Source organism: Rhinolophus sinicus, chromosome 12, assembly GCF_057876585.1.
Source record: "Rhinolophus sinicus isolate RSI-liver-muscle chromosome 12, RSI-T2T, whole genome shotgun sequence".
NCBI lineage: Eukaryota > Metazoa > Chordata > Mammalia > Chiroptera > Rhinolophidae > Rhinolophus > Rhinolophus sinicus.
The window spans coordinates 17,225,590-17,252,727 of NC_142512.1; the positions used below are offsets into that span (position 1 = coordinate 17,225,590).

The 27,138-nt window shown below is 54.9% G+C and overlaps 1 protein-coding gene across 3 annotated transcripts; it reads left to right on the forward strand.

Annotated features, from left to right (window-relative positions):
* Positions 1-26,471, forward strand: CAMKK1 (calcium/calmodulin dependent protein kinase kinase 1). Of its 3 annotated transcripts, XM_074319509.2 has the most exons (17): positions 1-138; positions 6,540-6,628; positions 6,898-7,282; positions 8,171-8,218; positions 8,676-8,729; positions 9,114-9,165; positions 9,424-9,557; positions 9,960-9,996; positions 10,778-10,799; positions 12,044-12,132; positions 15,240-15,439; positions 17,304-17,357; positions 18,006-18,079; positions 19,808-19,895; positions 20,097-20,225; positions 22,180-22,283; positions 24,403-26,471. In XM_074319509.2, the coding sequence occupies exons 3-17, from the start codon at positions 6,917-6,919 to the stop codon at positions 24,473-24,475; spliced, it is 1,524 nt and encodes a 507-aa protein (XP_074175610.2). In that variant the 5' UTR covers positions 1-138; positions 6,540-6,628; positions 6,898-6,916; the 3' UTR covers positions 24,476-26,471. The 3 variants fall into 3 exon arrangements, with proteins under 3 accessions (XP_074175610.2, XP_019599358.3, XP_019599357.3); XM_019743799.3 differs by lacking the exon at positions 6,540-6,628 and having other exon boundaries at positions 15-138; XM_019743798.3 differs by lacking the exons at positions 1-138; positions 24,403-26,471 and adding an exon at positions 4,550-4,571 and having other exon boundaries at positions 22,180-22,287.
* Positions 26,472-27,138: the final 667 nt, after the last annotated feature.

A 27,138-nucleotide genomic window follows, 5' to 3' on the forward strand; every position in this document is an offset into this window, starting at 1 on the left:
CAGAGCAGCCTGGAGCCGCGGCGCCGGCGGTCTGAGCTCCGCGATTCAGGCCGGGGCTAGGCGGGCCGAGCGGGGCGCGCGCCGCGGGAGCGAGCGGGGCCGCCCACTGGGCTGCGGAGACTGTCGCCAGGCGCCGAGGTAGGGGTCTGCGGGGAGGGGGACCTGGGTCGGGGAGCGGGAAGGGACGAACACCTGAACGTCTGCTGGGAGCCCGCAGAGGAGAAGGATGGTCTCTGAGGCCGAGTCTACGAGGGCAGCCAGCGCCTCGACCTGCGGGGATCCTCCCGCTTGTGTCCGCAGGGCCGGCTTTACCGCTTGCCTCCCGGAACCAGCTTCTGTCTGCGCTGGCAGCCGGGACCGCATCTATGCGGGCGCCCCGTCGTCTGCGTCCCTTCCCCAGCTCTAGTCTGCGGGACTGCGTCCATACCCGGCGCACTACCCACCCCCGCCCCAGCTCTGCGGAGTGGGCCCAGACGGGTGCACCCACGTGTGGATCTGCGTGGAGCGCTCCTCCCACACGGCCCTCCCTTGAGTCCTCCTTCAAGAGCTGGGGTGGGGGCCGGGGGGAATGAATGGGACCGACGAGGTGCGTGGCTTTAGCTGCGCAGTCCTCTCCTGGCTGGGGCGGGGTTGGAGGGGGGCGGCGGAGGCGGTCGCTGCGGCTTCTGGGGTCACACAGACACAGAACTGGTGGCTCAGAGGGCGCACACGTGCGCGGGGACCTGTGTGTGGTGTTTGGAGGCGGGTGTGCGTGTGTCACGTGGACACAGGAGTGTGCCTGTGTGTGTGAGGGGTGTACATTAGAGGGATGGAGTGGTGTGTGAGGGCCGGTCACGTGGACATCGGCGTGCGCCTGCCTGGGAGGGGTGTGTGTGTTGAGTGCACAAAGGTGTGTAGAGAAGGTTAAGTCCCAGGTCACAGGACTGCACGTCGGTGGTTGCATAGGGGACTGTATATCTGCCAAGTGGGCCCAGGAGTGCAGGGGAGCACACAGCTTGTGTCGCTGAGGGAAGATCCCCTGGCCTCCCCACATGCCTCACTCCATTCAGCTTGTACAGATTGAGCACCCACTGTGTGCCAGACTGTGTCCTATGCCCACAGACTCTGGGGACCCCTATCTCCTCCTTGGTCTCTCACTCTCAATTCCCATAGTAGGCACAGTGATCATTTTAAACCTCATTGGACGGAGCCACTCCCCTGCTCAAAACCCTCCTCTGGCTTTTGAGAGCTTCTGGTTTTTGTCCATAAAGACTTCCCTCATCCCAATCCCCCAAGCCAAGCCCTGAGTCCCAACCAGGAAATGGCTCTCTATCATGTACAGTTGTGAATTTCTGTCCTCTCCCTCTCTGAAATCCTTACTCAGTGGTCATGAAAGAGCTTAAATGCCACCTCCTCCAGGAAGCCATCCCTGAGGCCAGGCACAGTGAATGATGCTTTCTCATCCAGGTGTCACTCTGATCACCATCAGGTACCTCTCACATGCTGAACAGCCCACTCCAGCCACATTGGCCTCCTCGCTGTTCCTCAGACAGAGTGAGCACTGTTCCAGCTCACAGCCTGTGCCATTGCTGATTCCTCTTCCTGAAATGCCCTTCCTAGATGTCTACACTGCTCGCTCCCTCACTTCCTTCAGATTCTGCTCAAATAATGCATCAGAAAGGTCTTTCCTGACCACACAGTATAAATAGCAACCCCTCACTCTTGATCCCCCTTACATGATTGTATTTTTCTCCATAGCACGTACCATTTGCCATATCATCTGTTAATTATGGGCTTTCTTGTTTGTTGCATCTTGCCCCAGTAGAAATTAAACTGCAAGAAAGCAGGGACTTTGTCTTTTTGGTCCACTGCTTTATCTTTCAGCACCCAGCACAGTGCCTGGGCACGTATAGCAGGTGCTCAGTGAGTATCTGTTACATAAATGAATGACTCTGGGTTTGCATCCCAGGAGTCTGTGTTCCTGGTTGCTCCCCAGCCTGTGAGCCCCAAGCCTGAGGCTAGGTCTCCTGCCCTCTGTCCTCCAGATTCCAAGGTCCTTATCTGGGAGAACTGTGACCATAATTGCCCATAGAAATAGTCCCTCTAGTAACTGGTATGGAGGATGGGCTGGGGTGTGGTTGGGATGTGAGCCTGGAGTTGGGGAGACCTGCATGGTTGGGAGCAGTGGGGAAGGAAAGCTGAGGCCTGAATCTGGACTTTTAGAGAAGATCAACTTGGTGACTTCCCCCAGCAGTGGGTAGGTCAGGGAGGGCTCTCTTAGGAGGAGATGTGGGGGCTGTCCTCTGGCAGAAAAGGAGAGGGAGGTGTGTTCCCGGCAGAAGGCATAGCTTGTACAAAGGCCAGGCGGCAGAACCCAGTCTGCAGGTCGGGAAGCTGCGAGTCGTGTGGTTTGGCCAGAATGGAGAGTAATTTTGGGGTGGGGGGTGGGGGTGGGGGAGAAGATGGTGATGAGGACGGCTCCTGGGTTCCTGGCCTGGGAGAACTGGGAGGATGGTGGTGCCATCTCTGTGATGGGAACAGAGGAGGAAGAGCAGACTTAGAGGAAATGCTGAGTTGAATCGGGGCCCTGTTGGATCTGAGCTGCCCAGGAACATGGAGGGGAGGAGACAGCTGGCTGGAAAGAATTGGGCTGGAGGTGCAGACCTGGTATGGAGGGTGAGGAGGTGTAGAGGTAGAAGTGAGACCATCAGCCAGGGTGAACTGAGGATGCGCTGAGGGATGCCTTGCCAAGTCAGGTAGAGCCCACCTCAGTGTTGGACGCCTCCCCTGGGATGGTGGGAGGGGGTGTCCTCACAGCAGGCATCCTCGAGCATGACTTGGCATCATACGCCTGGGCCTCCCTGGAGGGGACTGAGTCATCCCGGGTGGAGGCGGGAGCTGCCAAGGGGACTGGTTGCCAGGGCCATCCAGACACTTGTCAGGAGCATAAACACGGCTCCTGTGAGGCAGCCCAGTGATGTCAAGGCCACCTTCTGTGTCTGGCCCGGGTAGCTAGACCGTCTCCTTACAGCTTTCCCTTCTGGCCAGTCCTCTGCCAGTCAGGGCTGTGGCCTCTCTTCCTGGATCGTAGCTGGTCCCCTGCTCAACCTGGCCCTGCGGTTCACAGCAGCCTTCCAGAACTCAGAGTGAGGCCTGACTGGTGCCTGAAGTCATCCAGGCGGGGCTGCTTGACCCAGCTGGAATGAGAGCAGGATCTGCCGCTCTGTCCTGTTCCCCTGAAGGACCCAGGTGGATGGGGCACATTCTAAGGAGGAGGCCTGGCTAAGCAGGATCCAGAGCCAGGGTCTGCATCTCTTGGGGGTAGCCAGACACCTGTGGGTGGCGGACATAGTCTGAGAGGAGGAGCCTGAGGGGGCGAATGCTAGGCCTTCTTGGAACCAGGGGGAGATATGGTACTGCATTTTGTACATCCAGGCTTTCCCTCGGTGGCTTCCTGACACAGTCACATCCCAGCCCCACATCGGTTGGGCACAAACTGCTTCAGTGTCCACAGTCTCTACTTCCTTTCATAGCCCTGGGAGTTGGCAGGATGGGGGCCCTCTATCTGACTCACATACGAGGAAACTGACACTCTAAGAGGCTCAATGACTTGTCCAAGACCACATAGTCCCAGCCTGGGAGGACCAGACTGGGGTAGCTTTTCCCGGTGCGGAAGAACCTGAGTCTGGCCATTCTTGGCTGCAGGACTTGGCGGGACCCTGGGCGGCTCCCCGTGCCCATGGCCTTGCTCTATCCTGAGCCTGGGTCCCAGTGTGTCTGTCCTCTTTGCCCATGTGGCACCTCATTATCTGCTGAGTTAGTTTCTACAAAGTGTCTACTGGGATCTCAGCTTGGGGAGGGCCTTGAGAGATCCCGTTGGGGAGCCCCCAGAGGCCTGGGTCCTGCCCAAGACACACAGCCCAGCCCAGCAGGCAACCCCAGGTTGGTGGACAGCTGACCGGTGGGAAGTTTAAACTTGACCTTCTGTGTTCAGGTTGCAATGGCCCCCACATGATCACACTTATATACACGTATAGAGCACACCAAGAGATTTCTGTCTTCATGCAGATGTGTGCCTATGTGTGCACCCCCCCCCCACACACACACACACACGTCGTCACTCCAGGCCTGCAGCCCTGCTCACACACATTCCCTCACGCGTGGACACATGCCCCAACATGCACAGCCTCGGGCACCAGGCCCTGTCGCTTGGACACGAGGCAGAAACCTGGGGCCTCCCGAGCTGCCTCACAGACGTGCTTAGTCACCTGAATTTGATCCAGGGCAGGAGGGAGGTTGGAGGGTCTGACGTCAGCACTCATAGCCTCCTTATGCCGCCCTCGCATCCATCTGGGCCACAGTGTGTGCCAGGCAATCACAACATCAGCAGCACAACAACAACTCGCTTTTACGGGGCTTCCTGAGTGGCAGGCTCAGTTCTGAACCTTGCATGGGCGTGCACTCCTTCTCACAACCACCTGCTCAGGGAGCTGAGACTGCTGCTCACCCCATTCTGCAAATGAGGAAAACCCAGGCAGAGGTGCAGTCACCTACCCATGGGCTCAGCCAGGAAGGTGCAGACTTTAAACCAGGTAACAGGGCCCCAGGCTGGAGCAGGAAAGCTCTGCACTGACTTCCTGTGTGACCCCTGTACCATCCCTGACCCTTGCTGGGCCTCTGTCCTCCAGAAAAGGGGAAGGGAGTTAAAGGAAGATGGCCTCGGTTGGTATAACAGCCTTGGGGAAATCAGATGCCAATCTGATGGGCTAGGGCAGCCTTTGATCTCTTTGGGTGGTGGTTCTGTCCCTTGGTCCCTGCCCTGGACTAGATAGAGGTCAGGAACTTCTGACACAGATTCATTCCCTGCCTTGGGCTGGGGCCTTAGGCTTATTGCGGTCTCCTCTCTGAGGCTGCTTTCCCATCTGTCTAATGGGGCCATAGTAATGGTCACTATAGAAACCACTCATTCATTCAACAAATATTTATCAAGCTCCTACTGTGTGCCAGGCACTGCAGCAAACACCACTAATCTTATGGAGATAAAGCAGATAAGAGCCCTAATGTGTGGAGTTTATATTCTGGTGGGAGAAGAAGGGCCTGCAGAGTGAGGAGACGGCAGACAGAAGCGTGGAATGGGTGGGCCAGGCGTGGAGGGCGCCCTTCAGCCTTGGCTTCCTCCTTCCTGCAAGGGACCTGGTTCCCAAAACCTCCCTGATACTCATCCCCATTCACTGCCCCCTCTTACCTCCTCCAGGGAGGCCTCCCAGATGCTCCAGCCCTACTCACTCTTCTCTCACCTCCACGGAAGACTTATTGAGGCTCTCGCCACACACACACACACACACACACACACTCCTCTAGGTCCAGCCTCCATGTCCCTCCCCCCTTCCTTTCTGCGTGCCCACGTGAGTCCCACCACTGCCAGGCTTCCACTCATTCAACATTCTGTGTGCCAGGCACAGGGGCTCTGGACCACACCCTTACCCACGCTCTAGCTCCAAGCCTTGCTGTGGTTCTAGGGTCTCTGTGAAGGCCCCACATCCATAGTACAGATGGGGAGACTTAGGCTCAGTCGGGAAGGAGCCTGCCCACGGCCCCACAGTAGGTTGGCAGGCAGGACCAGAACCCAGCCCAGGCTCGTCTGTGGCTGGAGGACTCCAGCCAGCCCTGCCTCCTTTGACATCTGTCAAAGCAAGGTGGTGGGAGGATGAGGGGTGAAACAGAGACCTGTGTTCTCAAAGTGGGGATAGAGGAAGTTACCACCAGACAGGAAGGGCAGAGGGTCAGGAGTCCACTCACTTCCTTTTCCTGAAAAGATGCTTGGTTTGGCCCAGGAAGGGGGAGGGGCATTGGGTGGGGGTGGGGGTGGGACCAGTGCTTGGCCTGGGGCAGAAATGGAGTCCCAACCTGAGAGCCAGGCTTCCCCCCAGGATTGTGGTCAAGAGTGAGGACTGGGGCTGGATGTTGGTCAAGAGTGAGGACTGGGAGGTTGGTTTGGGGTTTAAGTCATTGGCCTGGTTTGGGGATCAGACTGGGTCTAGGTGGGTGTAAGGCCACGCCAGGGGGAGCATCTTGCTCTGAGCAGATGTAGCAAATATTTGGCCACACAAATAAACTGTAAGGAAAAACCAGGAGAAGTAAGGAATGACCTTTTAGGGCAGTGAAGTCTCTCTTGACAGCCACCAAAGCAGTAGCCCCCCTGCTCTAATGGACCCTGTCCTGGGCTGTAGGTCCTGCTGGGGGCAGAGAGGGGAGTAATGGGAGACTTGCCCTGTAGCCCTGGAGAGGCCTCCCTGGAGGAGATGAGAGAGGCCGGAGCCCCAGGAAAATTTTCCTGGAAGCAGTGAGAGGGGTGGTGTAGGGGGCAGGAATATCCGGAAGGCTGCCCTGGAGGAGGTGAGTGGGCCTGGAGCATCAGGAGGCCTCTGCATGACCAGCGCCCAGCTTCGCTTCCAGGCAGCAGCGTTGGAATGCTCTACTGTCAAGGGGTGGGGCTGGTGAGTCACTGGGCCGTCTGCTGGAGCTGGGCCTGAGCTGACCCTGGACTCTCTTTCTCCCAGGGCTGCTGGGCCTCCAGTGTTCTGCCTGTGTCTGTCTGTCCTGACTCCAGCGTATCAAATTCTCCCTGCTTCCCTGTGAAGCCAGCAAGGTAGACGTGACTATGCCTATTTTACAGATGGGAATACTGAGGTCTAGAAGGGCTGATGTGCAGCAGAGCCAAAGGAGTTCCTGGAATTCCTTCAGTTAGTAGGGACAGACCTGAGCTTGGATGCTGGCAACCCAGGCAGAGGGAGCAGGCAGGGAAAAAGCATGGGGGTGGAACACACAGGGTTGTGGCTACAGTGGGAGAAGGGCCTAGAGATCTGACCTCCTTGCTCCATGGCCAGAATTGAAACTTTTTCTGCCCTCTTTTCTCAGGTTCCTGATAAGGCTGACCATGGCAATGGAGGGGGGCCCAGCAGTCTGCTGCCAGGACCCTCGGGCAGAGTTGGTGGAGCGAGTGGCCGCCATCGATGTGGCCCACTTGGAGGAGGCCGATGGTGGCCCAGGGCCTGCCAGGAACGGTGTGGACCCTCCACCACGGGCCAGAGCTGCCTCCGTGATCCCTGGCTGTGCTTCAAGACTCCCCCTATCCCGGCCTAGCCTCTCAGCCAGGAAGTTGTCCCTGCAGGAGCGGCCAGCAGGAAGCTGCTTGGAGGCCCAGGCTGGGCCTTACGCCACAGGGCCTGCCAACCATACCTCTCCACGGGCCTGGCGGAGGCCTACCATCGAGTCCCATCATGTGGCCATCTCAGACGCAGAGGTCGGTGGGGCAGAGCGAGGCTGTGCACATGAGCTTGTTAGTTGCCTCCAGCAAAGACCCTTTCTGCTCCTGTCCCTGTCATGCAGCTGTCTAGCCCTTGGTTTGCATTCCCCCCAGAGCTGAGGAGCTCGCTACTTCACAGTAAGGCCTCTTCCCACCCAGGGAAGCTCCAGCTGAGCCAACCTCTCCCTCCTTTACGTCCCACCATTCCCACCCCCACGCGGTCCAGGCCTTGGAAATAGGCCCCTCCCTTGTCCCCCAAAAAGTCCTCTTAGAGATTTGAAACTAGACATTGTGTCCTTGTACCCCAAGCCGGCCCCAGCTTGAGCTCCCACCTCTGAAGCCTCCTTGGGTCTCCTCCGACTCAGAAGCTGCCAGCGTGCTTTCAGCCTCTAGGCTCCCACTGGCTCTGTGCTTGCCATTTAGATCTGAAAGTGAACCTGGATACTGAGCAATCGACAGCCTTCAGAGGCTGAGCTTTTTATACCTGAGCCAGGGCTCTGGTCCTCTCTCCCCAGGTCTCTTCTCCTCCTTGTCCAAGTATTTCTGATTCTAGAAATACTCGCTCATGGGTTTCTTACAGATTTGGGTCTCCCAGACTCCAGCATCCAAGCAGGAATCAGTGCATTTTTCCTTCCCCAGTTCCTAGGGAGCAAAACATAGCCATGGCTTACCATTCATGTTTTCAAGCATCACCCAAGGCTTCTTGTCACTTCTGGTGGTATTGGCACCAACAAGTTTCCCCATCCCTACTTGAAAGGTGATGAGACCTGGGGTCTAGCAGTGAGGGACCTGGGACCAGGCTTGGGCCCTGAATAGGCTCCTGAGGTGAGAGCAGTGCTGCCTCTGAATCCAGATTTACCTGATTCTCCCTCTTTTTTCCTCCAGGACTGTGTACAGCTGAACCAGTACAAGCTGCAGAGTGAAATTGGCAAGGTAGGACTGGGGCCGGCCAGAAGCAGTGAGAACTTCATCTGGGGCTTTGCAAAAGCAGCCTGTCTGGATCCTCTCCTTGGCACAATCCCTTCTCCTCTGAGAATGTGAGGCAGAGAGGCAGGAAGGCACAAGCCTGGAAGTGAGGACAATGCTGTCCTTTGTAGGAAATACCTGGGGTGTGTGGGTGGGGAGCTGGGAGATGACTCCTGATTCCCGAGAGTTTTTGCTGGAAGACAGAGGGGCTGGGGGCCGCATGGAGCCACACTGAGCTAGGCAGGGGCAGTTAGCAGGTCTCAGGAGCTCCTCCCCTGTCTGCCTGAAATGTATGTCTGTTGGGGGGTGGGGATGGAGATGGGATGCAGGAGGAGGGGACCAGAGCTATCCAGGCTCCCCTTTTCCTGAGCTAGTCCTAGGGGAGATTGCTGTATCCAGGGGGCTGACCTGTGTCTATCCGCAGGGTGCTTACGGCGTGGTGAGACTGGCCTATAATGAAAGTGAAGACAGACACTATGTGAGTCTGGGTATTGGAGGGAGGTGTTGCCCGGTTGGGCCCTAGAACCCTGGGGGGTGGGCAGAAGCTGTGCTGGGAAGACAGAGAACAACACTGCCTCCTGAGGGACTGAACTAGCAAAGGAAGAACTTCTTGACCCTGGGAATACGCAAGCAGAGGCTGGATACCTCTGAGGGAAGAGCTCCAGAAAGGCTTGTTGGGAATAGGGGTAAGGCCTACACTCAGATATGGCCGTCTCCTCGCCCAGCTTGACCACACCATCCATACCCTCAGTGCTGGTGGCAGATGCTCAATGTGCCTTTCTGCTCTCAGTCCACATATAACTAGCCTGTTCTAGCCCCTGGTGGCTACACACAAGTGACATTTCCACCCTTCCCTCCTCAGGCAATGAAAGTTCTTTCCAAAAAGAAGTTGCTGAAGCAGTATGGCTTTCCACGTATGTTTCTGTCAGGCCCTGTGCTTGGGGGCCCTTAGCCTGGGGGCAGGGGAAGAGGAGACCTTGGTCCCTAGCTAATTTTTGTTAGGACTGGCGGTGGAGTGGGGACAGCATAAGCAAAGTCCTGGTGGTGGTCATGTGCTTGGTGGGTTGGGGACGAGACCATGGTCTTGCAGGATTCTTGCTTGAGGCTGGTTGTGGGGCCACGGTGAGGCCCGCCCTCCTTTCACAGGGGCTTGACTCCCTACCTGGTCACAGGTCGCCCTCCCCCAAGAGGGTCCCAGGCTGCACAAGGAGGACCAACCAAGCAGCTGCTACCCCTGGAGCGGGTGTACCAGGAGATCGCCATCCTGAAGAAGCTGGACCATGTGAATGTGGTCAAGCTGATTGAGGTAGGTGGCGGTGGGCAGTGGTTGGGAACCCGTGCCCGAGGCCTGTGGAGCAGCCTCTGGTCCTGGGCACACTCAGCACAGACCCAAGGATCTCACTGAAGGAGCAGATATGGCTGAGCCCTCCAAGGGCACGGCTGGACTTGGGGCAGGGGCTGCAGGTAGGCTTCAGGAGTCCGTTCGGGCTGGTCTGGGATGTTCTCAAGATGTCACTGAGGGTGAGCGTGAATGATTTCTGAGGCCTCATCTGTCTGTGCCTGCTCAGTTCCTGCTCCGTTCCTGCTCCATTATCTGGGGTGGCTACAGAGCATTCTGGGGGTCCAGGGGCTGGCAGGGACAAGGAAGCCTGGGACTCCTACCCCTGCCTCCTCAAGCCTTATCCCCATATCTGCTCCTTCTGACCAGGTCCTGGATGACCCAGCTGAGGACAATCTCTATTTAGGTGAGTGACCCAGCTCATCCCCAAAGCAGCTCACCTGGGGTTGGTCCAAGGGCTCCTGGGAGACACACATGACCTTCACAGGGGCAGGGAGGAAACCCGTTCTCCAGCCCTGATTCCCTTGCCCAGCTCTGCTGAGCCAGGCTCAGAAGATCCAGTTAGATTCGATAGATCTTTTCAAGCCCCGCCTCTGCTGGTCAGAGAGACTATGGGTCAGGTAGATACAGGAAGCAGGCTACATACTGTGGGTTCCCAGACCCTGTCTGATAGCTCTGTGCCTCAGTTTCCTCACCTGTAAAATTGGGATAATAATGGTATCTACCTCATATGGGTTATTATATGCAAGACACATTAGCTGTTATTGTTAGTATGAACATTAAATTAAGTTCGTGGTGCCTGATTCATGGCTGGGCTCAGAGGCCCTCAGGAAAAGGGGCAGAAGGAACACTGTTGTACAAGTTAGAGGCCAAGGCTTTAGACTCCATTCCCTTTCCTACTTGCCTATCCTCTATGACCTTTAGGACAATTTCTGCCCCTTCTCTGAGCCTCAGCCCACCTCTACCCCACAAAAGGGGTTCATGGTGAATTAGATGAGGCAGGTCCATAGGAGACCCCCCACTCTCGCCCATTGATCTCCTCTGATGCCATGGGACCCCTGTCTTGTCCCTCCCTCAATGCCTGGATGACTGCCCCCCACCCACCCTCCAGAACAGGGAGGGACCTTGGCATCACAGCTCTGCCCGCCCGGCTGCACCTTACCTTCTTTTCTTTTCTTTTCTTTCAGTGTTTGACCTCCTGAGAAAGGGGTGAGTTCCCCATCCCAATCAGGCAGGTCAAGTCTCAGCCAGGCCTTCCTTTCTCCCTCCCTGTGTCCCTAGTCCTAGGGTCAGCTATTCTAGGAGAAAGCAGAGGCCCGGGCCCTGCCCTTGGGGATCTCTAGTCTGGCGGGAAATGAGAGACCAAGAGGACGATTCTTTGAAGTCTGATGGGGTCAGTGAGGCTGGAATAGTCAGGGAGGCCTCTGGAAGAGGGGGTGGGTTTTGAACTAGGCCTTGAAGAACTGGAAAGAATATTTTGATGGAGGAGACGAAGGAAAAAGGAGTGTTTCTCAAGTGAAAGTGTAGAGATGGGACTCAATTCTTGCCTGTATTCAAATCACAAAGAGTTATTTCAGCTTTACACGTTTGTGAGTTGGAAGGGTGGGACTCCTTTCCCTTCCATTTACAAGAGGGGAAGCTGAGGTTCAGAGGGGGTAAGTGCCTTGCCCAACATCACACAGCAAGTCACTGATGAAACCTAGGATTCTAACTCATGTCTGCCTCATTTGGCCGCCTCAGGGCATTTGTTAAGAAGCAGACATGGAGTCATGGGCATGGGCCTGGGTGGACCGGAAGCCCTAACTGCCAAGTCCTTGAATACAGGCTATGGCTGTCTTTCTGCTGGGGGACTTCCTAATGACCTATATGGGCGTAGGGGCAGGTACTAGTGTTCCTTTAAAACTCGGGGGCTTTCAAAAGTTTTTGACCTTCATTCAAAGTGAGAAATACGAGTTTCACGTTACCATCTATATCTGTAACTGAAACCAGTTTTACAAAACAGCACATATCCTTATTACATATGATATATTCCGATATATTCTACTTCATTGGAAAATAAACAGTAGCCACCCACTAAATTGATTTCCTGACCCTCTGTTAATTAGGTCTGGACTTAGTTTGAAAAACACTGCTTTAAATGGCATCTTTGCAACTGTTCAATTATTGATAATTAAGTACTTAGAAGAAGTTATATCAAGCCAGAAATGAAGATTAAGCTAATTTGAAATTATAATGATTGTAAATGGATATTTGTGTCTATGTGTGTTTTTAAATTTTCATTATATGGGAGAAAAAGCTAATTATCTTAGGTTCTCAGGACCCGTTTAAGCATAGAGGGCTCCTGGGAGGTCCCAAGGGGCCTGAAGGGCGCTGTCCCTGTTGCCTTTCCCCTGCTGTCTGCCTTTATTCAACCAGATTCAGCTGAAAATCCCTTTTCCCCTCCGTCCCCATAGGCCAGTCATGGAGGTACCTTGTGACAAGCCCTTCCCAGAGGAGCAAGCGCGCCTCTACCTGCGGGACATCGTCCTGGGCCTTGAGTACTGTGAGTGAGGGGCCGCCTGCCTCCTGGGACTGGGGACTGGGGACCGGGTAGGGAGATACCACTTGGGGAGCCCAGGCTGAATAGGCTCTGAGCAGTTGCAGTCAGCCAGCGCTGATCTGCCAATCAGCTTCATTTGGGGGCGGGGCATGGACCTGTGGGCTGGGCCAAAGCCTCCTGAAAAGAAAGGTGAAGGGGATGGTGGCAGGCTTCTGTCTGGCATGCGCCAATCCTTCACAGTGCTGGGCCACCACTAAGTCGTGCTGCGCCTTGGGTGTTCTACTATATCTCGCCTCTGCTGAGTTCTTAGCCAAGCTTAGCCTCTCTACAGGACCTCAAGAGATGTGGGAAGGAAGAGATTCTGTCCAGCTGCTTGAGAGTCTGTCCTGTCCTGGAGCCTGTGGGTGGTGGCAGGTTGGGTTTACTGTGAGGGGCCCTAAAATGATGAGAGTTGAGGAGGAAGAATGTTAGGTTAGCCTCTGTTTATGCAATTCCTTTATTCACGCATATTCATTCCATTCATTCATTTATGAGAACCTACTAAGTGATGGCTGGGGACAGGGAGGTGACAAGGACCTAGACAGGACCTCAAGGATCTCACAGCCAAGTAGGAGGGACAGGAATCTAAGCAAGTAGATGACATAGTGTGGTGCCTGCCCAGGCTGGGGAGGCATGGGGGCTGTCAGAGCACCGAGGGGCCAAGGGAGGCTTCCCAGAGGAGGTCACTTGTGGCCAGGGTCCTGAGGGATAAGTAGGAGTTTGTTAGTCAGGCTTGAGGGATGAGTGAGAGAGTACAGCAGGCAGAGAGAACTGCATGGCAGAGGCACAGAGGGGAGTGTGCGTATGTAATATTTAAGAAAGGGGAGAAGTTCAATTTTGTTGAAGCATGAGGGGAGTGGGAGGTTGTAGTGAAAAAGGATATAGGAAGTACTGTTAAGGCCACACCTTGAGCGCTGGGAATGCCTCCACAGAGGATTTTCAGGATCCATTCTGTCAGGGCATGAAACCCCCGAGGGCTTTGAGCAGGAGAGGGGCGTGATAGGATTTGCATCTTAGAGAACAATTGTGTGGGGGCTGGATAAAGGGCAGGAGGCAGCCAGCTGGTTAGGGGGGAGGCTGTTTCTATAGCCCAAGTGACAGATGGTAAGACCTGGATTAGGACAGTGGCAAGTGGGGAGGAGATAGGAAGGAGGTGGGGTGGCTAGTCCTGGTCATGGGGAGGGTCCCCAGACACCTGGGCTTCTGGCCTGGTTTGGGGAGCAGAAGTAGGGCCTGTCTCTCTAAAATCTTAGCTTGATTTATCAGGAGCATATTATTGCCCTGGGGGAATAGGATAAGAGCCCAGATGAGATGACAGAAACCAGGACTATTCTTAGATCATTGGAGCCACTCCAATGCCTTCAGATGCATATTCTCTTTGTATATATGGGGAAACTGAGGCCCAGAGGGAGGAAGGCTTTGCAGAAAGTCCTGAGCGAAGGCCTAGAGGTATAGGAAGGGGGCATTTGACCCTTGGTGTGGGCACCACCCTGGACCAGCTTGACCTCTACCCCCTTCCTGTCCTGGGACCGTCTCCTCACTGGAGGGCCTGTTATCTCCCATCCTCTATCCCACCCTTCCACCCTCCCCCCTCCCAAAAAAAAAAAATCCCCAAGCTCATCCCATCTGACTCTTGGGTCAAACCTTATCAAGGCCCAGGGAATCGGGTGGAAGGCTTCTCAGGATGGACTGGTGAGCACCAGGGGCTGGACTGGCAGGTGAATGGAGGCTGAGCCTCGTGATTCTGGTCCCTCTAAGGGGGCATCGAGGCTATCCCGGGGAGGCCTCTGTGGGTGAAGAGTCCTGACCTGATTCTTACCAATGGGGCAAGTGCAGCAATGCAGGTGTGAGAAGCAGCCAACTCTGGACTATATCTTAGAGGTTGAGCCCATAGGACTTGCTGGTGAATTGGATGTGGGGTGTGAGAGAGAAACCTGAGCAAATGGCGATATGCCATTAACCAAAAGGGAAAGACTAGAGCAAGAGCAGGGGTTATTCTGTTTGGTATGTTTGGTGGTGGTGGTGATGGAGATTGCAGACAGAGAAATCAAGTTCTGAATTAGACGTGTTCTTGAGAAATACTGAGCTATATATTGAGATATCTACTAGGTAGCCACGCGGATAAAGAGCCCCGAGTTCAAGAGAGAGGCCAGGGTTTGAGATAAAAATTTGAGACCACTTTACATGGTCAAATACACAGCCCCTGAGCCTCTATGCTCTGGTGGGTATGTGCCAAATCCCTGGTGTGTGCCTGGTACTATAGGATCATTGGTTTTGTTGTTAGGTAACACTCACTCACTCGGCCCCCAGCCTTACTTTTCTCCTCATCTACCCTCTTTTGCTTCCCTTTCCTTCCTTCCTCCCCTCCAACATCCTGGGGTCTGTCATCCCTCTAGTGGATGGCAGTGGGGTGGGGTCAGTGCCTTCTCTCAGCCTGAGCTGCCCGTCTCTTCCCGGCAGTGCTGGCCCCAGAAAGCAGGTTGAGCTCCCAGCCCACTAGGTGAGGCTGGCCCTTACCCAGCCATGCTAATCCCAGTGGTCCCAAGCCCTCTCTCTCTCTGAATCTGCTTCAGCCCAGAGTCCCTAGGGCCGAGGCAGTACCTCAGCAGGATACCCCACAATCCCACCCTAAGTCCGGGGAGCAGGAACATCTCTGACCAGGATGGGTGGGGAATGGGACTGGGAAAAGGTTTTGATGGGCTTTGGGCCTGCAGTAGTACTCACATGGGAGGGCCAGAGATGGCCCATGGAGAAGCCTCCCCACCCACAGTGTCTTCTGACCTGCCCTAGCAACAGGTGCCTTGATTGCCCTGGAGAGAGCACTGAACTTGGAGTCCAAAGGCTCCCAAGGGTCCAGTCCTGTCTCGCGGCTCACAGCCTGGGCTGGTCGCAGTGTCTTCACTGCAGGGTGGAGCACAGGGCCCTGCAGTCCTCTTCTGAGGTCCTTATAAGAGGAGTGTGTGTGTGGGCTCCTTCTCACCTGAGACGGGCTACCCTGGCCAGGTGAGGGCAGGTGGGGGGTTCTGGGCAGTGGTCCCCCAGGCTCGTGCTCCAGCTGCCTCTCTCTGTAGTGCACTGCCAGAAGATCATCCACAGGGACATCAAGCCATCCAACTTGCTCCTGGGGGACGACGGGCATGTGAAGATCGCCGACTTCGGTGTCAGCAACCAGTTTGAGGGAAACGACGCTCAGCTGTCCAGCACGGCCGGGACCCCAGCGTTCATGGCCCCTGAGGCCATTTCTGATTCTGGCCAGAGCTTCAGTGGGAAGGTGGCTTCCAGGGCCTGGGCCGGGTTGGGGTTCAGGTGAAGGGGTGGCATAGCTTGCAGCGAGGCCTCGTTTCCAACCTGAGGATGCCGGGGTCCTTGTGTCTCGGGAGTGAATACTGAACATGGTCCCTGCCTTTGTGTTTGCCTCTTCCTAGAGTTTGACAAAATCCCTGACTTTGGCCTTCTCTTATTTTTCAGCAAAATGACCCTAAGTCTCCCCTGCAGATATTTCCTGCCAGCTGTTCTGGGCTGTGGAACAGACAGAGCTCAGGCAGCCCAGTTCCCTGCCCTTCTGGAGATGGTGGAAAGGGCAGGAGAGCTCATGTCTGGGGGGACGACAGGGTTTGAACTAGGCTTTGAAGACTGGGGAGGATTTGAGCAGGAAGTAGAGCCCGGAGAATATATCGGAGAATGGAGAACAGAAGGGCACAGGGTAGTTGCAGAGTGGGGCGTGGGCAGCGTTCAGGCTGGAAGCCGGGGCTTTCTCCTAAGTGACAGAGGCAGTGGGCAGAGCTTTCTGAGCAGGGGGCTGCAGTTCAGTATGTCTCCCTGGGCACATGCCAGCTCTCACCTGTGGCATGCTGGCTGCCCCACTGTGCCCTGCCAAAGGGGCAACAGTCGAGGGGCATTTGAACATGTATGTGGGTGTGGAGCTCAAGAGAGAGGCAGGGATGTAGACAGAGATTTTTAAAAAATTTATCCTTGATATAATTCCAAATTTACAGAAAAATTACAAGAATAATACAAAAACTCCCATATATATTTTCCCCCCAGATTCACCAATTATTGACATTTTGTCCCAGTTACCTTTTCACCATCTCTCCCTATATTTATGTATGTGCATATGACATTTTTCTGAACCCCTTGAGAGTTAAGTTGGAGACCTTACCCCCTTTATCATTAAATACTTTAGTAGATATTTTCTAAGAACAAGGACATTCTCTTATATAACCTCAGTACAATGATCAAAAATTAGGAAATTTATCACTGGTAAGAAGACTATTATCTAATCAGCCTTATTCAGATTTTACCAGTTGTCCTGATTCTGTCCTTATAGCCTTATCTTGTTTCGGTTCGGGATCCGATCCAGGGCCCCTTGCGGCGTTCACTTGTCACGTCTCCTGGGTGTTCTTTAATATGGAAGAGTTCCTTGGCCTCTCTCTCTTTTCTGACCTTGACATTTTAGAGAACAGGCCTGTTATCTTGTAGAATGATGTCAGTTTGTGTTTGTCTGGAGTTCCCCGATTGGATTCCGATGAGGCATCTTTGGCTGGGATATTTAGGTAGAGATTTGAGAATCATTTGCCTAAGACAGAAAGGCGATCCCAGGAGAGGAGGCGGGGTTCCAGAAGAGAACATGTAGAGAGCACATGTTAGAACCTGAGCCTGTGGGAGCTGGGAGGAGTTGTGGAGGCGGCCAAGGGCCAGGGCCTTAGTGTGGGCAGGGGCTGTTTCTGGGCTCAGAAAGGTAGATGGTGGCCTCGCCAGTGGATCATTAGGAAAAGAAATGACAAGCTGCTTTAGTGAGGATAAGTTCAGTATTCATGTCCAGGGTACATCTGTATGATGGATACAGCAAATGTGACCCTGTAAATGAAGGAAGTTTTATACCTGTTGAGTTGGAAATGTATCTGGTTTGAGCCTGTTCCAAGGAGACTTGGAATCCCTGAAGGACGGGGGCCCCATTCCGGTCCCAGGCCTCAGCACACAGTGGAGCTTGGAGCAAAGGCCTGGGAGTATTTGTTGAGTGACTACGATTGAGGAAGGAGGTTCCCTGCATGCCGTCTCCCACAGCCCACTGGAACTGGGTGGGCAAGGGGTGTTGGTTCCTTTTGGGGAACTGATCTGAGCTGTTTTCTTTCTAGGCCTTGGATGTATGGGCCACTGGCGTCACGCTGTACTGCTTTGTCTACGGGAAGGTGAGTGCTGGCTGGGCTGGACCAGGAGGAATGACAGGTGCAGGCCCTTCCTTTGTGTCCTAAAGGAAAGTGACTTGAATGAGGTCATGTGGCTCAGTGACAACGGAGGGAAAAGAGGCTTTTCTGTTTTTCTCTTGTCCCCTGGGACAGCAGACATCCTGACGGGAGGTGTAGATGGCGGTCTCACCACCTCCCTGTCCTTCTGTCCTTGGAGGCCATTTATTCATTCACACAGTTCCTCATTCATTCATTCATTCAACAAATTATCCTTGGTTCCTGCTGTAGGTCAGGCTGGGCCTTGGGGACCCCCAACATTGACGTGGCTGAGATCCCCATCTGCGGGTGCTCCCGCTCTCGTGACTGCACTGAGGGGCAGGAGGGAATCTCAGTGAACATGTTCCCAAATTCCAGACCTGGGACTGGAGGCCTTTCTGCAGGTGTCTGTAGCCGGTGGCTACACCCAGGCTCGTGGTTCCCTCAATGACTCGCTCCTTCAGTCAGTGCTTGTTGATCACTACTATGCGTCAGGCCCTGAACAAGTTAGATGAGGCCCCTCCCATCTAATGAGGAGCCCGGAGCGATGGGACCAGTCTCCCAGCACAAGTCGGGCCCTGGGCCTGCATCCTCTGTCTGCTTCTCCACCCACAGTGCCCGTTCATCGACGATTACATCCTGGCCCTGCACAAGAAGATCAAGAATGAAGCCGTGGTGTTTCCCGATGAGTGAGTTGTCCACCGAGGGCGCTCCGGCCCACCCCAGGGAGGCGTGTCTAAGTTTTAGCAGGGCTTTTGCCCTTTGAAGGCCCCACCCCCTCCTGCAGATCTGGAGGCGGGGGTGCTGTTCCCTGGGAGGGGCCCCTGAGCAGATGGAGGGCTGAGACTGTAGAGTGGGGTCTCGGAGACAACTGGGTCGAATGGATCTCATGCAGATGGAGGTCTGAGGCCAGGAGTTGGGCAAGTATGACCCACGTCCCATGTTCACCCTGCACCTTCACTGCAGGCCTCCATGGGGGCAGTGGCACCAATCCCATGCAGACCCTGGACCCACGGGGGGCTTTTACCATCCCCCCACCCTGTGTGTGGCTTCAAGATGCCAGTGTGCTCCCCCACTTCACAGATGGAAAAGTGGAGGCTCGGAGGAGTGTTATCAGTGGGTCTGGGATTTGAAGCTACTCCCTCCTCTCCCCACTTCCTTTGTGACTGAGGTCTCTGAGCCCAGAGGGACTGCTCATCCCCGCTTCTTCTCATTGTGACGTTGGCTATGGCGGCTCCTCATTTTTCAGGGCCCTTGTGCAGTCTGCTCAAAATGCCCAGGGCAAGTCACAAACCACCCTGGAGTTGTCCTCAGTGACTCCTACTCCCTCACGCCCACATCCTGTCTGGTCCCCAAGTCCACCTCTTATATATCTCTTGGCTCATTGCCACCTGCGCACCTGCCTCATTCCCCTCAGCCTTGTCCAGCTGTCCTCTCGGGTCTCCCTGCTGCCAGCCTCCAGCCAATCCAGCCACCACCATCAGGCCGGGTTGACCCTGATAAAGCACAACAAATATCACCGTATCTCTGGCTTCAAGTTTTTCTGAGGCTTCCCAAAGCCCACAGGAAGAGGCCATGCCCTGGCCCTGGCATTCCAGGACCTCTGCGTTCTGCTGCCACATCGTCCCTCGCCCGTAACATTAGCCACTTGCATCCGTCCCTTCCTGTAATTGCCGGCCTCCGTTCTTTTCCTCCTAAAGTGCCCCCTGCCCGGGCTATCTTTCTCCCCAGCCCAGGCGTTTTAAAAGAGACTCAGTAGGTAGGACAGCAGAGGGAACCAAAGCCAGCAGTTCAAAGAGTGGGTTCCTTCTCCAAAGGTGTAGAGGGATGATCTCCCCGAGAATATTGGTGGCAAAGAAGCTGGAGTTTGGGTAGAGACATTCCAGGCTGATGTGGGGCTGAGAGCCCTGGACCCCCACCCCAAGTCTCGCCTCCCTGCCCTCAGTCTTCTGGGTGGTAGTATGCTAACCCACTCACCTCGCTGGGCCTCGGTTTCCTCCTCTGTCAAGTGAGAATCTTTCCTGGCTCCCTCCCAGGTTGGGGAGAGAATAAGATGGTGAGTAGGAGTGAAGGCCACTGGTGTCCCATAAAGCGATGCTTCTCACATTATCCTCACCATCTCTGCCACCCAGAGGAGTGTCTGGTGCCCCTGGAACTCTGTGCTTGTGGCCTCTGTCTCCTGAGGGAGACTGCTTTACTTCCTGCTCAGGAGAGAAGGGCAGCCATATACTTGTTCTGAAACTCCCTCCTCCCTTGTACCCTGGAAGTGTCCCTTCTGCTGTCTAAGAAATGAGGGTTGGGTGTCTCTGTCCTGCGTGCTAATCAGGGAGCCCCCAGAGCAGGGTGGGGAGGGAGAGGTGGGAAGGAAAGGTCCTCATCAACTGTCTCTCCCCCGTCTTCTTCCTTCCCCTCTTTAGGCCAAAGGTCAGCGAGGAGCTCAAAGACCTAATCCTGAAGATGCTAGACAAGAATCCTGAAACAAGAATCGGGGTGCCAGACATCAAGGTGAGGGAACCAGAGGTCTTAGGCTAGGCTGGGCTGGGACACAGCAAGCAGGCCTCAGTTTCTCCTGTACAGCCCTACCCCAGGACGTGTGTGTGTTGGGTTTGGGTTTGGGGTTTGTGGACTTTGGGCCCCACAGCGATGGCTGGTGAAATGTCTGCGGTTCCTTGCTGACTGGGTATCTGTCTGTCCTCACCTCTGCAGTTGCACCCCTGGGTGACCAAGAATGGGGAGGAACCCCTTCCCTCGGAAGAGGAGCATTGCAGTGTAGTGGAAGTGACTGAGGAGGAGGTGAAGAACTCCGTCAAGCTCATTCCCAGCTGGACCACCGTGGTAAGAGGATGAGGGGCAGAAGGCTCGCTTGTCCTGGGAGGGCCTGAGGAGGGCGTGGCCATTGCCTGAGACTTGGCTGTGTGGGGATTCGGATGACCACGCGGTCAGCCGGCGTTGATGCTGGGCCCGTGGAGAAAGAGGCCACGTTCGTTATTCAGCCCTGTGGGAGGAGACTTGGTGAGGAGAGTGAATGATTTGAAAAGACATACTGCCCTCCCTGAGTGTCAACATTCACCATTACCGGAAGAGGCATTTTCTTCCTCCCTCCCTCCCTCCCTCCCTCCCTTTTTCCTTGCCTCCTTTCCTTCTTTCCCTTCTTCCATTTATTGAACTTCTGCTACTTTCCAGGCGCTGTAGTAGGTGCCAAGGACGTGGTAGTGAAAAGGCCTAGGAAGCCTCTCAGTTGGAGAAGCGGCCGCAGAGCCCTGCTGCACGTCAGTTAGGCAGCACCCGAACACTGTCTCCATGCTCCTGCCCCATTTCAGTTTTTCTCGTCTTCCTCTGGACATCTTTCACATTAACACTGGAAGTTATTAACATAGCCCCTGATGGCTACTTGGGGGTTTGGGGACACAGAACCACGGCCCACCCTGTGCTGAGGCACCACAGCGAGTCAGAGTCTGCACAAGGCCAGGAGAGAGAGCTGGGCCGTGCTGTGGGGAGCTCAGGCCTGGGTACTTCTTCCCTCCCTGCTGGGTCCAGGCCCCGCTAGGCTTGCTGGCTAAAGTCCTGTCTGTTCCTGTAAAGCTCCAGGCCTCTGTGGGGTCCCTGGGCCCAGTCAGTTCCCACAGGGTCCCTACGGCCACAGCCCTGGTCACAGCCACCATCGCCTCTCTCCAAAAGCCCTGGAATAGGCTCCCAAGTTGTCGCCCTGCTTCCACCCTCACCCCCACTACAGTTACACCAGGGTGCTCCTGGCAACCTGATCTTGTCGCTTCTCAGCTCAGACCCTGGTCACTCAGGCTCCCGTGTCACTCAGAGTAAGAGCCACAGACCCTGCCCAGCCTGCCCGTCCCCGTGACCCCGCTGACCTCATCTCTCCTCCCTCCATTTGCTCGGCTCTAACCATGTGCCACGTGAGCTGCTGCCCCAGGGCCTTTGAACTTCTCTTCCCTGCCCAGGATGCTCCTGGCACAGCTCTCCTCAGGGCTCACTTCCTCACTCCCTTCAAGTCTTTACTCCAAAGTCACCTTCTCCGTGAGAAGCGAGCCTTCCCTGGTGCCTTACCTAAAATTCCAACCTTCTCTTTGTTATATCTTGTCCCCCTTGTTTTATTTTTTCTCCTTAGCCTGTACCACTAACCAACATATTACATATTTTACTTACTTATTTATTGCCTCTCCCTCCAACTAGAATATAAGCTCCGTGAGGGCAAGAATTTTTGCCTCAGTGTGGCCCCCGTGCCTTAAATAGTGACTGGCATAGGGTAGGTGCTCAATAAATAGTTGTTGGTTGAATGAATGAATGAACAAGTGAATGCACCCCTGGTGCTATGCATGTGCGTGTGAGTTTGTGTGTATGTGAGGAGGGGCATGGAACTGTTTTTGTTGCAGGAGGAGGGACAAAGTCAGAGCCAGGGTGCAGCAGCCCCTCCCGCATCTCCCCCAGGCCACTGTGCAGCCTCCCCTCTGCACTGCTTCCCCTCCACACCTCAGCTAGAAGGCATTTCATAATTGCACTCCCCATGTCCTCAGGATAAAGCCCCGCTTTCAGCCTGGTGTCCCAGCCCCGCCACGCAGCAGCTGCACTGACCGGCTCCTCCCCGTTCCCAGAATTCACCCTCAGCCATCACCCACCTTGCTCTTATCATTTCCTCTGCTGGGAGTACTCTTTCTTTCTCTGCCACTAGAAAGGGCCCGCCTAGCAGCTGCTCCCCCAGGGAGTCAGAGTGGAGGCGGCCGGTGTGTTTGGGTGCGGGGGGTATGTGTTCCTCACACTGATATGTTCTCCCCAGATCCTGGTTAAGTCCATGCTGAGAAAGCGTTCCTTTGGGAACCCGTTTGAGCCCCAAGCACGGAGGGAAGAGCGATGTATGTCTGTTCCAGGAAACTTACTGTTGTAAGTAGTGGTGGGCCAAGGCCTGCAGGACGCTCCCTGGCGTAGGGCGGGGGCTGCGGTGCATCCCCTGACTCTCACTGTCGTCAGGCTGTGAAGGCTGAGCCCGGAGCCTGGGGATTTGGCCAGGTCTCAGAGTAGGGCCTGTCTGCACCTCTGTCCTCAGCCCACGGCAGCCTGGTAGAGGTTTGCAAACAAGCCTCACATTTGCTGCTTTGGAAGGATGGCTCATCTGTGAAGGAAGGGCCCCTTTGCGGACTCTTCCTGGCTGGGGTAGTGCTAGCTGCTTTCCTGAGTGGCTCATGCTACCTCCAGCCATTGCTGAGGTCATGTGCCCAAGGCAGCGCTTTGTAAATGTTTGTTTAGCAAGTAAGCGTGGACAGGCTGGCTGGCTGACTGGGCCAGGGAAGAGGAACCCCCTTTGCTGCAGGCTCTCTGCTGTGAACCAGGCATGTGCGTTCACCACTTGATAGGAGAGGTCAGAAAAGCAGTTCCCCAAACTTCTGAGACCCACCTCCTCAGCTTATCCATCTTCTCCCACTAAAATAAAGTCAGTTTGGGATGTCAACAAGGTCTGCAGACGTGCGGACAGAAAGCCATGAGAGGGTCCCGGACGTGCATGTGGTCCTGGGAAGTCAGTTGCCTTCCGACTGTGAAGGGAGCCGCAGGGAGTAGCGTGGTGTCTTCAGCCCGCTGTGTGGAGAAGGTGTGCTCCCCAGAGAGGAGGCGAGGGACATGGTCCAGGTATCTCAGCCTCTCAGGAAGTACTTTCACGTGTGCTGTCCAGGGGCCTCGATGTTGGTTGTGTATGAGGCCACCCTCTTTTAGTGAGTTCTTCAGAAATGCCAGGCCCTGGGTCCCATCATTGTGGACAAGCTGGTGTCTGCTCCCTGCCAGAGGTTGCTTGCCCTCAAGGATGTCCATATACTAACCTCTTGCCCTCCTCTTGACAAACTTTCTGGCCAATGGGGGATGAGGGGTGGGGTCTGGGAGAGGCCTTGATATTATTGCGGGGTTACTTCTGATTCCGTCTCTCTAGTGAGTTGGCCAGGGCTGGGGGAGAGGGTTCTTTGGGTTTCCCTAGTAGGTTGGCTGGCCTCGATCCTGGAATTGGGCTTAGTATAGGGGATCACGTATTTTAGCACCCAAATGGAGCCACTTTTGAGAATGAAAGAGGTAGCTGTTACTAACTATGCCAGGACTTCAGGCATAGCCAAAACCATGACAGCAAACCTGGACTTCAGGTCACTCTAGCTCAGTGCCTATGACTCAGCGCCCCCTAGTGGTGGGACAGGCCAGTCACAGGCCAAAGACACAACCAGCGCCTAGTCCACACCTGTTCCAGGGCTGGCCACCAAGAATACAGTGAGCAAGGCAATCATTGTCCTTTTAGACACACGTTAATGGGGGGACAGGCCAGTTTTATTGTCTGGACTGTGAGAGGATTGGGCTTAAGACTTAACAGCTATAAAATTCTATACTTCTGTGACCCAAGTTTAATTTCGAACAGCAGGTTTTACCTCATCATAAAGTCCCAGATTTGTCCTTGATCAACTCTGTTTTTGACACTTGGGGATAATTTTTGAAACTCTACAGAAGAGTTGAATAAGATTGATCCTTAATTTTGAGCTATCCAAACTTGTTCATTGGTCATGTTAAAAAGAAAGGTCTTAGGAGAAAAATCAGATACGGGAATCTATTGAATATATGACAGAATCCTAAGACTGACCGATAGAAGAGATTACCCTGCGTACAAGACAAAGAAAATGTGAAACCCAAATCCCCTCAGGACCGTGGGGCTGATGTAAGCCAACGTGGAAGGTCTGTGAACTGGCTGGTGCTTGAGGATGCAGGGAAGTCAGCTGGGTCAGGTCGTGAGAGGCTCCGGAAGCCAGAATGGGAAGTCTAGACTTCATCTCTGGGCAGTAGGGAGCCATGGAGGCTTGTGGGATGAGATCTGGGGTGAGGGAGACCAGCAAGGGGCCACGAGATAGGGGCAAGCTTGGGGAAGTAGGTGAAGGGGGGAGGTGAGAGCCGATGGGTATGAGTGCCTGTGAGTGCGTCCTTCCTGAGTGAATATTCTGGCCCCTGAGGTCCTTTTCTCTTGGTGTCTCCTGACCAGGAAAGATGGGTGTGGCGAAGGGGTCAAGAGTCCGGAGCTCCCCGGTGTCCAAGAAGATGAGGCTGCGTCCTGAGCCCCTGCATGCGCCCAGGGCCACCCAGCAGCACGCTCATCCCACGCCTCCAAAGGCCCACCGCCCTCATGCTGACAGCCGCCCCTGCGGGCAGGGGGCTGGGGACTGTGGCCCTTCTCCTGGCTCCCCTTCCCTGTCGTGCTGCATGACCTCCGCGCGTGTCCAGGGACAGGATTGGAATGTGTCTCATCTGGGGTTTGGGAACAGGACTCCCTCGAGGCCTTTCTCCTCATCCTGGCTCTCTTTGGTGGGACCCATGCTGTGAGGAAGGTAGGTACCCGTGGTGCCTTAGAAACCCCACTTGGCTTGTTGGCAAGGCCCAGCGGCAGGAGGCAAGAAACCAAAATGGCAGATGGAAGCCTAGCTTACCACCACTGCAGAGACTTTGCACTAGGGGCCGGGCAGGCCTGGCTCAGCTGCCACATGCACGTGGAGGGGTGTACTCTGCCCACCTCAGAGGGGTGCTGCCAGAGCTCGTTCTGCTGAGAACACTGGTATGGAGTCTCTGATCCCTTGATGGGGGTTCCTGGGCCTCACCTGGGCAGTGGTCAATATTGGAGAATTCAGATGCACTTTTTTTGTTGTCTTTTACTTTTATTTCTAACGTGAGGGGAAGGGAATGCAACGCCCTACTTGGGAACATCGAATGACCTCTCCTACAGCGTTGGGTTGTTCCTAGCACACCCCACCTTTATTTGGCAGCCAGGTGAACTGCACTGACCTTCCTGGATTGTGTTTCACACTTGGCACTATTTGAAGAATGGGCTGAATTAAAGCTCTGAGCAGAAGCCTCAAGCAGGAGCACAAAACCTTCCCTGCCCACCTTACTCCCTCCCTTGGTGGCTCCTCAGAGCCATGGCTGCAGAAGAGACACCAGGAGCTGACATCGACTGAGAGCCCTGGACTCACAGGGCTGTGTCGTCGCAGATGCTGAAGTAACTGGAATCCAATCTCCGATCCTACACTGGCCTCCCCGTCTGGCCCCAGAAGTGGCCCTCACACTCCTACCATGAAGGACAAACTGCCCAAGCTGGAGGTCGTGCTAGAAGCAGGACCTGGTGGGGTGTGGAAGCAGGCAGGTGGCCTCAGAGAGACGAGCCTTCCGCCACTGCCTCGCCCCCAGGACAGTTGCCACTGAACCTTTTCAGAGCTGCAGCACTGGAGCACGTGTGTGGACCTGACCGGGCTGGAGCACACGTCACCTTCTCTCTGGGATCACTTGATGGCTTCGGGTTCACTGATCAAATGCTCAAGGGATTGATCCCCAAAAGAAAAGACAGCAGGATTCAGAGACCTCCCCTGAAAATGTGGGCCAAACAAGGGATCATAGTCACCAGCGTGGGTTTCCTATTGCAGCAGGACTTGTGTTGAGAAGAAAGGGGAGGCTGGGCTAGAGCAGTGCCCCGTCCTGCACAGCCCTGTGCTTGTGGGAGTATGGCACGCCTCCACGCACGTATGCACGTGCGTGCCCATCTGCTGCACACAGCACACTCACATGTCTTGCACTGGCACATGCAGCTGTAATATAGTTTCCATGTCTACTTAAGGCTGTGAGCGGACTGTGGCCCATTGTCAATGGGTCCACATTTCTCCCTGGCTCCTCTCCACTAAGGCATTGTAACCCAGGGCTTAAAAGATAACTCAGTACTGTTTTTAAGAACACTTTTATAGAGTTCATAGAAGGCCAGTCACAGATCCGCAAGGTTTTCTTGAGCGTCTCTGCACTGGGGCCTGGAGGGTGGGGTTTTCAACAGGGCGACGTCCATGGGGCCTGCCCTTGCAGAGCTCAAAGGTGGGCCTGGCTTCATTGGCTGGGTCAGAACCGGATGGGCTGCTCATTCCGTCACTGAGGGTTTGGGTTGGCATCATTGTTTTTGAATGTAGCACAAGGGATGAACAAACTCCATAAGAGTGTTTTAAAAATGAACTTCCCAGGCAGTAAGTTAAAACCAATAAAAGCCCTTTCTTGAGTTAAAAAAACAAAAACAAAACAAAACATCTCTGTGTGTACATTCTCTGCATCTGCATATGTGTTCTTTCTTACCAGCTGGACCAGCTGGCTTTGCTAGCTTTTCTGGAAGGGTTTAAGCAGGATAGTAGTGAGAGGCGATCTAGAGGGAGGTGACAGGGAAGGATGGGGGCTGGCTCTGGAGGGTGAGGAGCTACAGACCAGCCTGTGACAGTTTCCTGAGCAGGTCCTGCGGCCCCTCCTTGAAGGATAGGCTGTTTGGGAGCCAGCAGGCTGGCCACGAGGGAACCCTTCCTGTTTCACAGGGACCCAGCGAGGCCGAAGTCTGGTCTCCGGGAGCCATCGCCACTCCTCATGGGCAGAAGTCCCAATGGAGCCTCATACGAGTCCCTGTGACAGGCCCTGTGTCCTTCTTGTGCCTCCTTAGCCGTGGGCACTGGCACGGGCTTTGGGGACCCTGCAGCTCCCTGCTCATACCAGGGCCCTCCATGGCCATGATGGAAAGAGTCATCTTTGAGGTCAGACAGCCTTGAGCTTGAATCCAAGCCTTGCCAAGTAATAGCTCTATGATCCTGGCAAGTCACTAGAGGAGTCTCGGTTTCCTGATCAATTGAATGCAGATAATATCAGCACTTCCTCGGAGTTCTCGTAAAGTTAAGTGAAGCGCTTGTGCCAAGCATCTGACACAGTGCCT

Coding starts and splice junctions, on each gene's coding strand:
- CAMKK1 (XM_074319509.2), top strand. CDS start 6,917: ATGGCAATGGAGGGGGGCCCAGCAGTCTGCTGCCAGGACCCTCGGGCA. Junction 7,283..8,170: donor TGGCCATCTCAGACGCAGAG/GTCGGTGGGGCA, acceptor TTTTTCCTCCAG/GACTGTGTACAGCTGAACCA. Junction 9,997..10,777: donor TGAGGACAATCTCTATTTAG/GTGAGTGACCCA, acceptor CTTTTCTTTCAG/TGTTTGACCTCCTGAGAAAG.